At 35.1% G+C, this 16,713-nt stretch overlaps 1 protein-coding gene across 2 annotated transcripts in view; it reads right to left on the reverse strand.

Annotated features, from left to right (window-relative positions):
- The window catches only part of LOC123533702 (zinc finger protein 226-like), a 31,597-nt gene that overhangs the window by 8,825 nt on the left and 6,059 nt on the right, over positions 1-16,713 (reverse strand). For both annotated transcript variants that reach the window (XM_045315487.2, XM_045315485.2), the window contains exons 2-10: positions 10,911-11,143; positions 10,053-10,232; positions 9,164-9,314; positions 6,578-6,705; positions 4,595-4,733; positions 3,221-3,324; positions 2,482-2,671; positions 1,216-1,382; positions 148-711 (exon numbers count right to left, since the gene is read on the reverse strand). In XM_045315487.2, the coding sequence (XP_045171422.2) occupies positions 148-711; positions 1,216-1,382; positions 2,482-2,671; positions 3,221-3,324; positions 4,595-4,733; positions 6,578-6,705; positions 9,164-9,314; positions 10,053-10,232; positions 10,911-11,126 (1,839 nt within the window). In that variant the 5' untranslated portion in view covers positions 11,127-11,143. The remainder of the gene's footprint in view (positions 1-147; positions 712-1,215; positions 1,383-2,481; positions 2,672-3,220; positions 3,325-4,594; positions 4,734-6,577; positions 6,706-9,163; positions 9,315-10,052; positions 10,233-10,910; positions 11,144-16,713) is intronic.

A 16,713-nucleotide genomic window follows, 5' to 3' on the forward strand; every position in this document is an offset into this window, starting at 1 on the left:
GTAAACCATTGCAACACTTTTGAAATAATGCAGAAAATTTAATTCTTCTTGCATTTTTACAGATACCTAACTTTTATTTTCACCCAGACATTTTTTCAGTGTCAAATATATACATTGGATTGGAAGAAACAGATTTCAGCAACATACCTTTGGGTTGAGTATTATCTTATGCTCCCTTCTACAGTGGATGTTAAGGAGGTCTAGTGAGAAGAAGATCTTGCTACAGAGGTCACATTTATACTGCTCGGTTGCTGTCTCGTGCTGGTGTATATGCTGCTCTAGCAAGCTCTGTGTGTTCAGAACGATACCACACATATCACACTCAAACTGAGACTTATCTCCGAAACCTTCCTCATCATCATCTTCTACAACATCGATAAATGTGCTGGTACCTCCTCCGGCAGAAATGACCATTTCTCGATGTACCGGCATGTTTGGAATACGAATATGCAGTCGGCGATGTTCGATCAGACTGTCCTTTTTCTTGAACGTTTTGTCACAAAATTCACATTTATATGGCCTGATTATATGCGCACCACTTCTGTGATACTTGAGGTCTTTCTCGGATTCGAACCCACGTCCACACATCCTGCATACATGAGGAGAATGCACAGGGTGGGTGTCAATGTGCTTGCCAATACTTCCTAGTTTAGTAAATCGCTTGCCACAGATATCACACTTGAACAGAGCTTCCTTGTATCTGCAGTTTGACTGAAATATACAGATTTCATCTGTAACTGCAGTATGTAATTCTAAGCAGCATATTTCTATCAATTACTCTTACAATTTCTTTCAAGATTCTAACTTCCAGATGGATATCAAATTTCAAAATATTTACAACAGAAACATTTTTATAAATCAAAGATACCATATATTCCCTTGGGCATTATGTTTTGATTCTGAAAAAAACAAAACAACTGTATACTGTGAAACCATTTAATTTCATGGTCGAAAAATTCAAACAAACATAGTAGCTTAACAAAGATACTTTTTACTTACAACTAAACCTTAAAAAAAGATTTTGAAAACTATGGTCAAGTTCTGCTTTCACCATGATTTGAACCTGCTATAGCTGAATCAAAACCCTGCACTACTGTGCTTCTCGAGCCTAGAGCTTCCAATAATGACATTTACATTCAGATAGAGGAGGGGAGCAGTCATGGAGTTTGAAATAAACAAATTTGACCTATGAGTAAGAACAAGTTAATGGAATACCTGTACATGTGCCTCAAGTTCTAGGTAATCAAAGAATCCCTGCCAACATTTGTCACAGAAACAAGCATAATCAAAGTGCATTTTTCTGTGCTCCATTAGACGCTGAATGTCAGGGAATGTCTGTTCACATACATCACATTTCATAGGCTTTTCTCTATTGTGGCTGCCTGTAACACAATACAAGGATACATTTACATGTACAACAAAATTGTTACAAAAAAGTCTTAAAATAATGCTTTCTGTCTTGACTGATCAATCCCTTTTGGCCTGAACTTATGTTTTTTATATACTGAATGGTATTTTCTTCAAGAATAATATTTGATAAATAACCTTGATTAAAATAAGCAATTAAGCCCTTGACTTGCATAAATCTTACCGAAATCATGAATTAATTTAGCCATGATAGTCATGACATAAACTCCTTTCACAGTCTTTTTTTTAACATATTTTTTTCTTATTCATATGAATTCCATTCCTCACTAACAGTAAGTGTTGGTGGAATTGTTTTGTTTTTGCTAAGTTTAACATCGCACAGACACAATTTAGGTCATATGTCGACTTTCCAGCTTTGGTAGCAGAGGAAGACACCAGGTGCCCTTCTGTGTATTATTTCATCATGATCGGGCACCTGGGTAGAATCACAGACCTTCCGTAAGCCAATGGGATGGCTTCCTCACATGAAGAATTCAATGCCCCGAGTGAGGCTCGAACCCACATCAATGAGGGGCAAGTGGTTCGAAGTCAGCTACCTTAACCACTCGGCCATGTAGGCCCCAAAGTGTTGATGGAGGAAGATCCCCTTCGGGCACCTGCAGAGTAGAACCAAAGACCTTATGTAAACCCCCTTCCTCACATGAAAGAATTCTAAACCCAAGCAAGGTTTTGAACTCACACAAGTGTTGGGCAAGTGATATGAAGTCAGCAAATGTAACTACATGTACTCAGTCACAGTGGGTACTGAGTCATAGCAACACAATTTAGTCATATGGGGACTGTTCTAGTTTTCAGTGCTTCACATAGCAACTCTTGGAATTACCTTTTGCACAGACTAGCACCATACACCCGATGGATGATTTCCTAACATCACAACCTAATAGGACTCAAACCCATAGCAGTGGGGGGCAAGTGAAAATAAGTCAGTCACCTTGAACATTCCCCCAGGTATATCTAAACAATGAAAGTAACAATAACATGAAACATCATCGTGTCACATTCTGAATAAACAAAAAGTATCAAACTGCATATATCCATGCTAGCATAACCTACTTTCTATATGCTGATAAAGCTCCTCCTTGGATTTGAACCCAATAACACAGGTATCACACAGATGTTTATGTTCTTCACCCTCGGCATGAGCGTCTGCTAGATGGCGCTCTAGAGTCTTCTTTAATGTGAAAACCCTTGGGCACTGCTCACATTCAAAGTCACTCTCACCATGTTCGCTAAGTTTATGTTGCTGTAAACAAGAACAGTTTAGGTAATTTAATTCGAGGACACCAACATACACATATAAGAAAATCTACTTACTGGTACAAGAAAATAACTATTGTGCTTTCACAGATGCAGACAATCTTTACAGTATCTCTCATTTTATTTATCACTGTTTCACACAAAATGCTATTAAATAATTATTGTGGTCTGGCATGTCACTGTAACTCCTGCATAAAGTTGAATATTTAAATGAACTGTTACACCATCCCCTTGTTCAAGATAAGGAGCAGGGCTAATTAAAGACTTTTTGATAATGTTGATAATAACACAACCAGAGATTAAACATTCCAAAACAAGGTTCGATCTTTGTACTCATTCAGTTACTGAAGCTGATTGTCCTAAGAAAGGCAAAGCAGTTTTTTAACAAACTTTATTCAAAACATCAAAATTTCATGAAATTTCTGTCACACTTGAGTATCTTATTTTACAAAAGTCAGTCTTAAAAAGGATGAAAATATATATAACACTACGTCATGAGACAGAACAAAATACAAACTTTTCTTCTAAAACATACCCTTAATTGTTTGATATCACTGAAGACACTCTTGCAGATATCACAGAGGAAGAGAATACTGGTGGAAACATTTGATTTACTGTTCTCCTTATCTTCAGCTGGTGCTGTAATATATCAGTAATACAATGTTACATAATACATAAATAGACTTCTGTCGAGGTCAATATGTAGTCTGTTGACCTGCTTGAAAGTAATACTGACCACAGACATAAAGTACAATAAGTCTACTACTGCTGAATTATATTCCCATGATTTCCTTCTTCCATGATACTGTATCTCTTTTCACTGCATAAACTTAACAGTTCTGCAGTCAGCATCATATTTTACAGTCATTATTCCTGTATTTGAAGCACGTACACTGCTTTTGAGATATCAATCAGCACTGTTGTGTAACTTGCTAAATTACTTCATTAACCTTTAGTCTGCTGGTGGCAAATGATTCTACCTTCGAGACCAGTGCAGAACCAAGATCAGCCAGCACATCCATGCAGGCTGATCATGGTCTGCACTGTTTGCTTTTCAGTCTGACAGTTAATTTTCACAATTTCAGTGAACACCCCTTTGAATAAATTATAATAATAAATGGCCCAGATGGAATAATGGACCAGTCCATTTTAGAAATTTAGCAGGGTAAAGGTTAATATTAGTGTGGGAATTATTTTCATGAATTTCACAGAGTTGTCTTTCAATGAACTTAAATCCCAATGAACAAAATAAAATTCCAACTCCTTTAAATTCGCAAATCATTATCATTACATATGGCTGCTTCAGCCGAAACCATGAAATTCTATACCTACAAAAATAAATGAGTTAGCAGTATATAATTTTTTGCACCAAACTATGACTTTTGACCAATATTCCATTTAGAATTAAAATAAAGCAGTAACTTTATCAAAATCTTGCTAAATTAAGGGGAAATGGAGTGCTCTCTCCAGTGGATCAGGGATACTGGTGCTTTTTGTTATGTTTAACATCTATTGGAATCATTGAATCACTTAAAAGTTATAACTAGCATTTGCCCAACTCACTAAGAGGGCACAATTATGGCATACTGACTAAAATTGAGGAAAAATTGTGTCATAAAGAAAACAGTATGGCATAAATACACTACAGAAGGAAATGACTTAAAAAGCTTGTTGTCTTGTGTTTTACATGGAATGGTTTAAATATGCACTGACAGTTTTGGAAAACATTTTTTGGGGGTTCTGAAGGTAAATTTTTCACAAAATCTGGGAGAAAACATACTTCTAAGAAAGAAGGGAATGGGGATGAATTTCAGTTCCTAAAATACACTAACAGCTGAGGCAAAAAATGTTTTAGACAGAATGTGTGCTATCTTAGGGGACAAAGACATGAGTAAATGAACTGACAAACCTGCTGGAATTGGTTCTTTCTTTATGGTTGTAACATACTGGTGATCTACCTCTGTACTCTTACCATCTGCTGTCTTCTTTAATACAATAATTTTTGGCTTGACTGGTGTAGATTTCTGTTTGTCTGTTACACTCTCAGTCTACAGATTGAACAAAATAAATATACTAGTATGGGACAAAAATCAGGAGAAACAACCATTACAGAGAAGTCCAAAAATACTACAGGCGTAGCTTATTGTCAAATGTTAGACTAAAGATTAGAGGACTACATTTGAGCAGTGCCATGAGAAAACCAACATAGTGGGTTTGCGACCAGCATGGATCCAGACCAGCCTGCGCATCTGCGCAGTCTGGTCAGGATCCATGCTGTTCGCTAATGGTTTCTCTAATTGCAATAGGCTTTGAAAGCGAACAACATGGATCCTGACCAGACTGTATGGATGCGCAGGCTGGTCTGGATCCATGCTGGTCGCAAACCCACTATGTTGGTTTTCTCATGACTTCAACTACATTTACAATTTCAATAATAATGTCGACATAAGGTCTTTGTATGTCTGTCAATATTGAAAGGAATGGGAAAACTCCCTAAAAGCAATGTAAAGACAAAGGGAATATAGCACTGTCATACAGTAAGAGTAAACACATGCTAAAACTCACTTTGTTTCAAATTTATCTAACTTAAAAGTAACAAATGGAAAACACATAAAATATGGTACCTTTTCCAAACACATTGTACAAAATGAAACTGTACCCATTTAATTCTTGAAATTATCAAGATTTTAACACTACATGCAACTTTAAATCAAAGGCCTGAATGGCCTGAGTCGGCTAATGATTGATGTACTGACAGTATAGTCTACCAGTTTGAGTTTGTTTTTAGTTTTTTTCTTAAAATTTCATAACACAGCTCGATATTTACCCAAAATATTATATCCGGATACGATTACACTTTTCTCCAGTTTGAACAATATATTTTACAAATTGTGATGATACGAAGACATTTAGCAGCAATTGGCAGTATCTGACATTGAAGTTTACGGTTAAATTACCTCTTATTTAAATTTTTTCATAAAAAAGTTGTTTCGTTTCGCCAAACACAGACGATCTACTTTAGATTTCAAAAACTACAAGAAAATACAATTTAATGTTTCGCCGATTTGTTTATTTCTCGAAAAATAAGAATTAAAATCATTTTTAATATCAGTAGTAACTAAACAAACCAGTAAGAGCTTCTTCTTCCGATAATTTATCCGTTTACTGACTGCAAAATTCAACCCACGCAAAGTTTATAGAAATCATACGATGCGTGTTTACGTTCAATGTGGGAGAATTAAGGCTAATCGGCTATGTTACCTAACGCATCCAGACGATTCAGATTTTGTTTTTAAAAAAGTATTGTGTGCGTTTCTGTAATTTTATATACGTTTTTATACGCTTAGAAATTATTAGACATGCGTATTTGCATTATTTCTATACGTAATTTACGCTAATACGCATCTTATCTGGAGCCCTGCTGGAACTATTTTTTGTCTTTCGCTGGATGTTACCCAAGCTTTGTAAGCCTACGCAATTCTTAAAATGCACATTTATGCTTAATGAGTTACATTCGAGAATTGCACAATTACAAGTCATAAATATGACAGATCACATCGTATATTGGTCATAGCAAAGGGAATTGACATAACTTAACTTCATTCATGCAGTGAACTGTTTGAAGTTTGAGAAATCTAATGGAACTACATCCCTTCACTGTGTTACTTGGTCCATTTAGAGAATCGTTGGATAGCAAGGACTCGTCAAAAGGCTTTCAGCCTTTAGCCGACTCAAAAAATCAGACCCACTCTAGAAATGTAAAACAGATAGGTAATGCAAACATCTGGCTCTGAAATGGGTAACTATCAATTAAATTCTGAAAAGAACCTCTTTGTTCTTTGGGATGATTTGAATAAATGTACAAACACTTTAATCAGCATTAAAAGCTTACATCCATAAGTTCTTGTTGTTCGTCATCTAATAGATTAGTGGTATCATCATCTTGTTGACTGTCAGCTTCTGTATCATCAGGCATATCCTGGAAGTCTTCTTCTTCATCTCCTCTCATTTCTTCTATACCTGTACATTTTCATTCAATCAAGGGATACACTGGCACTAAATGGCATAAATGTTTATTGTGGTACAAACAATGACAAGCATTGTAAGAAAATCTCACTGGCACTGGAGTAATGAACTGCCCTTAAATGTCACATATGATCTAAATTTTACAAGAACGTAACCAAAAGCTTCACAAAATACACAAAACATAATCGAAAAGCCTTTTTTCTTCCAAATGGCTCTTGTGATATATGATGTTGGTGATGATGCAGAGCAACTGTTTTAAGTTTCAATCAAATCTATTAAGTAATAATATACGCAGCACATTATTCTGAAAAGGGAGATAATTTTTGAAATATTTCTGCCAGAGTTATGTATTGTGTGTCATTTGATGTAGGTGATGATGTGAAGGAACTGTTTAAGTCAGACCAAACAAGAGCTCGTCGAACACGAAATGCCCCCTTGATGCATTCAGTAATTGCACAAGGAACAGAAATTATATGCTCATTGTAAACAAAAGTTCTACCATTCTGGTTTAATCTGACCTTGACCTTTAACCTATTAACCTAACAAGAGATTATAGAGTGATCTTGGCGCCATCCACTGAGCCATTTTTGAATGTTTCAAATTTCAAGACTAGCTCAAGGTCAAAATCAATGTCAAATTTCATTTCGGTACAAAACAATGTGTATGTGGTCCAAATAAAGCTGTAGCTACAGAAATGTGAAAGTAGGTCACTAGGTCAAAATCAAGGTCAAATTTTATTTTGGAACAAAAAACTATGCATGTGGTCCAAATTTGAAGCCTGTACCTTCAAAAATGTGAAAGTAGGTCACTAGGTCAATAACAAGGTCAAAGTTTTTTTCGGTACACAAACCTATGCAATCGGTCCAAATTTGAAGGCTGTAGCTACAGAAATGTGAAAGTAGGTCACTAGGTCAAGATCAAGGTCAACTCATGTCAAGGTTCATCTTGCCACTCAAAACTATACATGTGGTCCAAATTTGAATGATGAAAGTTATAGACATGAAGGTTATAAGTTTTTAAGGTCTATATAAGTCTATATGAACAATATGACCCCTGGGGCGGGGCCATATTTGACCCTAGAGGGATAATTTGAACAAACTTGGTAGAGAACCGCTAAATGATGCTACATTACAAAATATCAAAGCCATAGCCTTTGTGGTTTGGACAAGAAGATTTTCCAAGTTTTTCCCTATATAAGTCTATGTAAACCATGTGACCCCCAGGGCGGAGCTATATTTGACCCTAGGGGAATAATTTGAACAATCTTTGTAGAGGACCACTAGATGATGTCATATACAAAATATCAAAGCCCTAGGCCCTGTGGTTTTGGACGTGAGGTTTTTCAAATTTTTTCCTATATATATAAGTCTATATAAACCATGTGACCCCCGGGGTGGGGCCATATTTGACCCCAGGGAAATAATCTTAACAATCTTGGTAAAGGACCACTAGATTCTGCTACATACCAAATATCAAAGCCCTAGGCCCTATGGTTTTGGACAAGAAGATCAGAAACCGTTTTAACTGTTCCCGGCCAACGTGACCTTGACCTTTGACCTAATGACCTCAAAATCAATAGGGGTCATCTGCTGGTCATGGCCAACCTAACTATCAATTTTCCTGAAACTAGGCCCAAGCGTTCTAGAGTTATTGCCTGGAAACCATTTTACTGTTCCTGGTCACTGTGACCTTGACCTTTGACATACTGACCTCAAAATCAATAGGGGTCATCTGCTGGTCATGACCAACCTCCCTATCAACTTTCATGACCCTAGGCATAAGCATTCTTGAGTTATCATCCGGAAACCGTTTTACTGTTCAGGGTCACTGTGACCTTGACCTTTAACATACTGATCTCAAAATCAATAGGGGTCATCTGCTGGTCATTACCAACATCCCTATCAAGTTTCATGATCCTAGGCCCAAGTGTTCTTGAGTTATCATCCGGAAACCGTTTTACTATTCAGGGTCACTATGACCTTGACCTTTGACATACAGACCTCAAAATCAATAGGGGTCATCTACTGGTGATGACCAACCTCCCTATCAACTTTCATGATCCTAGACCCAAGCGTTCTTGAGTTATCATCCGGAAACGGATTGGTCTACATTCCGACCGACCGACAGACCGACCGACCGACCAACCTACCGACCGACATCTGCAAAACAATATACCCCTCCTTCTTCGAAGGGGGCCATAATAAGTAATAATGGAGATAAGTGCATCAAAACTATTACCTGAATTTCAAAGTACGAAAGAAGCATAATTTATGAAATATTTCATAGTTATAGCCCTTGTGTCATATAATCTGCGTAAGGACATGGCGCATCAGTAAACCCACTGAGTAGCTAAAGAAATTAAGTGTAAGTCAAAAGTACATCAAAACTTTAACCAAATCTGGACCGGGTGGACCCAAATGCCGGCCAAATATTGTGTTAAAAACGTGCATACCAAAGCAAAAGTTGTGGAAGTCTTGCGCAATTTCTTGCCGTAGAAGACAGAAGTGATCTCCCTTGATTGAACCCACATGGTGACATGTACCATCTGATATTCTAAGTGACATGAGAAAACATTCCTCTCCTAAATCTGACAGCTGATGACACTGAAAGTAAATGTGTACCAATTCTGCAAAATATCCATATTTTTGGGAAAAAACAACAACATGGAATCGGTGAATGTATGATTGAAATGATGCCCCATTTTAATATTTTTCAAAGCAGAGAGTTTGTTAGAATCCACAGACTTGGCAACAATGAAATCTTGCTTAATTCAAAAACTAAAATTCTTCCCGTATGAACATAGTTATAGGATATAAATAATAGCATATTAGATACCAAGAAAACCTCAGATTGTTTTACAATCAAAATCATTCTTATTAAATAATGTTTAACACTACAAAAAATATCAACACTGGGCCTGTTCTTACATAAAGACTCCTGAAGTGAAGAAAACAATGTTAGGTTTGTTTGGTGTAACACTAAATTTCAACAGTATTTCAGTTATTTATGGTGGCCATTTATCCTTACCAGTGCTCCTGGGTTACTTAATACCTATTCTTCACTACTACAAGATAACCCTCAAATAAATCAAAAGTGACGGATGGGTGAGATTGACCTTAGCAGTTTCTTACCAGAAAATTCAGACCTATGGCATCCAACATTATGCTTGAAAGTCTAACAGAGAAAACTAAGTGAACAGAAGAATTCTGAAACTTACCAAATACCCAACAGAGTTCAGTACAAACTGGTCTTATTCTGGGTTCAAAATATTTGGATTTCAAAGACTGTAACTCAGCAATGTACCAAAATTGTTTAGTCAAACCCAAGCCCTAAAAACTTACCAGTTCTGCTATCTGTGACCGTAATTCACTTGCCACTTGCTGCTTTTCATCTTCTAAGGCTTTCCCATCCTCTTCCATTAAAGCTTCTCCACCATTCTGATCCTGAACTGTCTGGTTATTTTGTAGATCATGTTCTCTCAGCTGCACAACTTGACCTACTTGTCCCAAGTCAACAACTTGCTGTAAATAAAAGAATTTAAATCAGACGTCAACTTAATACTTTTACCAAACAAGTTGCCCATAGGGGAAACTAGGTGAGACATAAACTTGCCTGGGTAAACTTAACAATTTATTTTCATTGATTTACATTTAAGATAAACTGTACTTGCCATTCAACACTGCAGAAATGTCCGTTCATATCATTAGAACTTACATAAATTATTATAAAATTTAATGTTTTCCTACAGTAATAGACAACCAAAGCATGTTCAGTTTGAACTGCCATACTGATGTTTGACATTCTGGCAGAAACAAGGAGGCATACCCTTATTAATTACATACTCACTTTTAAATCTGCTGAATTACAATGAAACATCAATACTTTTCCATATTGATGTTAAACATTAATCAAGTATGTGATGTCAATTGTGACCTCAAGTTAATGTGTTTAGCTCCTGAAGTCAAACTGATTAAACTCAGGCTAAAGTTAAGAACATGCATATATGTTATTCATTTATAAGTGAAAATATATGTACATGTATGTGATAAAAAGATCATTACCTTTCCATTAGGAAATATGCATTTCTCCTTTCCCAATGTATTATATTTGCCCTATATCTCTGCTGCAGAACTTGTACATATTTTTTGACTTATAATTTTAAGTTATCTAACACCTGAACAAACAAAATACTGCATTACCTGGTCAACAGATACCAGTCCTGGCTGTGCAATATCCAGCAGAGTCTGCGCTACACCAGGCTCATCTTGGTACAGTGACTGTATGAGAGGTTCAACTGGCTGCTGGAGATTTCCTGATGAACTGTGAATAATCTGGACCGTAATACCTGGAGGTGCCGATGACATCACTACCCCTGAAGACATCACTACTCCTTCTGTCACTGAAGGCTCCTCCATGGTCTATCTGGAGCAATCTGTCAAAAAACGAGACTGTTTCATAACTTTAATATAAAAGTGAGTGAGGTAAATTGCAGCAGTGTTATACAAGATTTCAGCTTCAGTGCAAAATTTCTGTTGAGTAGCCAAATCTTATTAAAATACCTAATAGCTATAAATGTTTAGTGAACTTCAGCAGCTTTATGCAGAGAAATAAAATTCTGGTTCTCTAGCCTATGCATGGTACTTGGCTAGAGAACTGGTTCCGGACAAATAATATTATCTCGCTACAATCACAAGAAAATCTAGTCTAGACATTACCATAACTTAGCTCTGCAAGTAACTTCTATCACAGCTGACTACTACAAATACTCATTCTTCCCCAAACCTGCAGTAGATTGGAACATCTTACCATCTTGGGTGTATTCCGGTTTAATGTGTGACCCGTGCTGACACTCATCTGATTTTTTTGTATAATAGAAATATTGTCCTACCCATGATTTTCTAAGTCTAAAAAGGGCCATCACTCTTGCAAAAAGCAGGATAGAGTTATGTTTCTTGATGTACAGTGTCCACTTACGATGGTGAAAAACTGTTGCAAGTTTTAAAGCAATAGCTTTGATAGTTTATGAGAAAAGTTGACTTAAACATAATATTCAACCAAGAAAATGATTTTTCTTAGTCCAAAAGGGGCAATAATTATTGCAAAAAGCAGGATGGAGTTATGTTGCTTGCTGTACAGGGTCAGCTTATGATGGTGAACAAGAGTTGCAAGTTTTAAAGCAATAGCTTTGATAGTTTAAGAGAAAAAGTTGACCTAAACATAAAACTTAACCAAGAAATCTGATATTTTCTAAGTCCAAAAGGGGCCATAAATCTTGCAAATAGCAGGATGGAGTTATGTTTCTTGCTGTACAGGGTCAGCTTATGATGGTGAACAAGTGTTGCAAGTTTTAAAGGAATAGCTTTGATAGTTTAGGAGAAAAGTTGACCTAAACATAAAACTTAACCAAGAAATCTGATATTTTCTAAGTACAAAAGGGGCCATAAATCTTGCAAAAAGCAATATGGAGTTATGTTTCTTGCTATACAGGGTCAGCTTATGATGGTGAACAAGTATTCCAAGTTTCAAAGCAATAGCTTTGATAGTTTAGGAGAAAAGCTGACCTAAACATAAAACTTAACCAGGCAACGCCGACGCAGACGCTGACGCAGACGCCGACAACCGCTCAAGTGATGACAATAACTCATCATTTTTTTTCAAAAAATCAGATGAGCTAAAAATATATCAGTAATTGAAAGAGGCCATTATCGTAAGAGAAAAAGAAGAAATGAAGCAGTTCGCTTTCTATGGAACCGATTCAGGTTCTCTAGCCACTGCCAAAAATTAAAGTGATCCTACATGTCTTAAATTCTCCTTTAGTGTTATCTATTCAATATAACAAGTGAAATATTTCAATTAAGCCTGCGATTTTGACTTAAATTGTAATTTTAACAGATTTCATATACCTTCATATACTCTTTAGATTTATAGACTGAAAAATGTTTGAATTTATATATTTTATATGGACTGTCCATATATTTACAGAATGTCTGTAATTTGAAAAAGCCACGAATTTCTGTTGGAATACTAGCTGCGCAGTATCCAAATAATAGGACATTACGGGACAGCGTGATATCTTTTGGGAAGTGCATGCTATTCATACAGCTCGCCAATACCAATAGCAAAACAGCCTGCAGGTGGCTATTCCTCAGCTCCTAGGACAATATCTGGAAAAAAAACAACTTTAATTTGTGGAGTAGCTCCACCAAATTTTTGATTTCCAAAGAGGCACTTTTCTATTCAAGTTTAAGTATTTTTATCTTTCTTTGTTTATATTGGCAAATTCATGGAATTACTATTAATTTCAGAGTGGGCCGAATACCCACCTCATTTTTGGCTAGAATTCACTTTGGCAGTGGCTAGGATTACGGTACCGTAATCCTAGCCTCCGAGTCTAGGATTACGGAAGTTCCGTATTTCTAGACAACCATATGAGGACAGGCTAGGATTACGGAAGTAGTTAAGAGGCATCAAATATATTTTAGGACATGTATAATTTATGTTGTAAACATACGTTTTTCACATAAAATAGCGTGTTTTTTTGTTTTTTTTAAAATAATAGTGTTGTAATTTTATTCTTTGTTAAGAGTATGTTATTATTTCATATAAATTATTTTGCATATTTTTCTTTCATTTTCTTTTCTATTTTTTCTTTTCTCATTTTTCTTTCTTTTCTTCCTTTTTATTGATTTTTTCCTTCTTTTTTGGGGTCTCTCTTTTTTTAACATTTGACTAAAGATTTTTAACAGCTGTTACTCTGTTTATACACCCGAAAGTGAGTGCAGCCATTAATATATATCGTTAACCCTAAATGGCGGGTCATTAACACGATACGACAGGCATGGAAATCGCTATTTTAAGTGAAAAAAAGTAAGTTTACAACATCATTTATACATGTTCTAACATATATTTGATGCCTCTTAAATACTTCCGTAATCCTAGCCTGTCCTCATAGGGTTGTCTAGAAATACGGAACTTCCGTAATCCTAGCCCCCGATTCTAGGATTACGGTACCGTAATCCTAGCCACTGCCATGCACTTTACTGGTACGCACTTCTTACTAGGATTGTAAAAGGCAGGGTGTGCTCACAGGGCTTTTTTCCCCTATAAATCTACCTCCTGTAAAAGGAGGTAATCCCAATGCAAAAAAGTACGTTTTTTTCCCAAAGTTGAATTTAAAATTCCCAAATGATAATACCTGTTAGGGTTTTTGCTGTTTTAGAATAGTTTTGCTAATTTGTATGTATATTTAGGTAAATTATAATACTGTTGAACAATTACTGAAATGCAATTCACTAATATTTCACACAAAAACACATTTATGTAGATTTTGGTAATTTGCAAATTGTCCCAATGAAGACAATTTCCAGAAGCATTTTCCCAATTCAACCGGTGTCGGTGGCATTCCCAAATTGATGAAAAAAAGGCCTGGCTCATTACAATCATGTAAATAAATTGTAACAATAATCTAGTCATTAAAGAAAAAAGAAAAAACGGGGGTGTGGGGGCAGTAGCCCCCATAAAAATAAATTAATGTGGAGTATTTATTGAAATTATGTGCATACTGGTAAAGTGCAGGTGTCCCCCTAGTCTAAATAATGAGACCTCGGGTAGACCGATTTTACATTTTGATATTTTACGTTGTCTACCTTCAGGAGGTGGATATCGACAAGTCAAAAAAATATAACGATATTCAACTCTAGAGTACAAATTAATTATTATTTGGACTAGTGTCCCCCATTTTTCACAACGGATAAATTTTTAAAAAGGAAGTGTCTAGGGGTACGGATCCGTACCTCTAGACAAGCCTGTTAGGGGTTTTCTAGGGGTACGGACCTCCGATTTTCTAGAGATTAAGGGTCATTTACATTTCAAATTTTGTTGAAAATGAAATAACAAATAACAATTCATTAGAATTCACCTTAAACTTGGATCTAAATGGTTTACAGATTACAACGTTCACCCGATTTGTTACATTTTCTTTCGAAACGTAAATAACCGAGGAACACCGAATAATCATAAGGATTCGAACTGGCAGAAAAAAAGATATTAAGATTAAACAAAAAAAAGTTAAATATCTAGGGAAAAAACTATTTTTAATGATAATTTACCCTTAGGGTATTTATGTTTTCCACACATTTGGTAGCCGTTACAAGATACAAGGGACGTTTTCACAAACAGTTTCTTTTACTTAATGTCGGTTAATTGATTATTAAACAATCAGTTCCATGCCGATTACATTATATCTTGTGCATATTATTATGCTTAATTTATTCCATTGAATTTCAAATAGAATTCATTTAAGGGTTACAAGCACTCACTATCTGTTATCAATAGTTTATTTTACAACAAACTTATCGGCACGTAACAGTGTATTCATTTGGAGTTCCTCGGTTATTTAGGTTTTGAAAGAGAAGGTAAACAATCGGGTGAACGCTGGTATCTGTAAACCATTTAGATCCAAGTTTTCAGTGAACACTGGTTAAGTCTTATTTTTTATGTCATTTTCAACAAAAGTTAAGATATATATAACCCTACATATCTAGAAAAAGGAGGTCCGTACCCATAGAAAACCCCTAACAGGCTTGTCTAGAGGTACGGATCCGTACCTCTAGAATCAGATTCTAGAGGTACGGATCCGGAATACAGGTCTTTACTCCTCTGGGACAATACACCCTGGGACTTTACACCTTCCAAACCTGAGACATTACTCCTCCAAAAGGGAGGTGTAAAGTCCAAGGTTTTATATATATATATTTACAACTTTTTCATATATTTAATTATTTTATTCAAAATTATGAGTATAAAATCTTGTTTATCTTTTAAAAATCAAACTTTATAGCTGTAATAATACAAAAGTGATAATGATTTGTGTCACACTTTTCTAAGTTCAAGATTAAAGTAACCTTAATATAATTGTTATGTTAATCAATTGATTATCACAAAAGAAACATTAACACCTGAATCTTTGATGTTTTAATGACCACTGATTGATAATATTTAAAGCATTATATACAATACAATACAACACAATACAATACATACAATATACAAATACAAATACAAATACAAATACAAATACAATACAATACAATACAATACAATACAATACAATACAATACAATACAATACAATACAAATACAATGCTTATAGCACAATACATTTTAAACATAAGCAGATGAAAACATATCCAAAAGAGATAGAAAAGGACATTCGTAGGTTCAAAAGGAACTGAGTGCAACCAAATTCCTTCAAGGAATCAGCCATGTTTATGGACCAGCCGGGTATATGGCTAAGTGAAAAATATATATGACTGTAAATATCTAAGGCGTGAAGTGCATGATTGCTGATTAGACACACATATAATTTACTAGGATATGATCTTTTAAATTTGTGTATTCTGATATGCATTTAAGAAAGCGAACACTTCAGATAAATTAAGAAACATATATTTGTTAGGACTGTGTATTTTGTGATATCTTGGCTAAATATGACTATGAGTAATATGAGTAAAATTTCTATGATGTGAAGTGCATGATTGATTATTAGATATACATATAAGTACATTTTTATATGTTAATTTGTTACAGTGTTACATGAGGATGAAAAGATAAATTATGAAAATTATTAAAAAAAAGTGATATATCTTTGAATCTGTTCTTTTCCTTCTTTAAGTTTTTCCATGTATACTTTAATAAAACAATATAGGCATATGATATGTGGGAATTAACTAATTGCTAGACATAATAGCATCTCTGGAATGTGACATTACTATCAAACAGTGACACTTGCTTGAATTGGAATTTCACAGGAATGTGAAAGATAATATTAACATGTAATTTAAGACAATATATTTTTTTAGAATTAATTCTTCTATTTTGGACAATATATCATAAAGCAATGAGATCGGTTTTTAAACAGACAAATGTTGTCTCAATTTTTGTATATTATCTTTTAAATTAAATAACTTCATAATACTTTAAAAAAAAAATTTTAATATTGTT

Source organism: Mercenaria mercenaria, chromosome 12 (assembly GCF_021730395.1).
Source record: "Mercenaria mercenaria strain notata chromosome 12, MADL_Memer_1, whole genome shotgun sequence".
Classification (NCBI taxonomy): domain Eukaryota; kingdom Metazoa; phylum Mollusca; class Bivalvia; order Venerida; family Veneridae; genus Mercenaria; species Mercenaria mercenaria.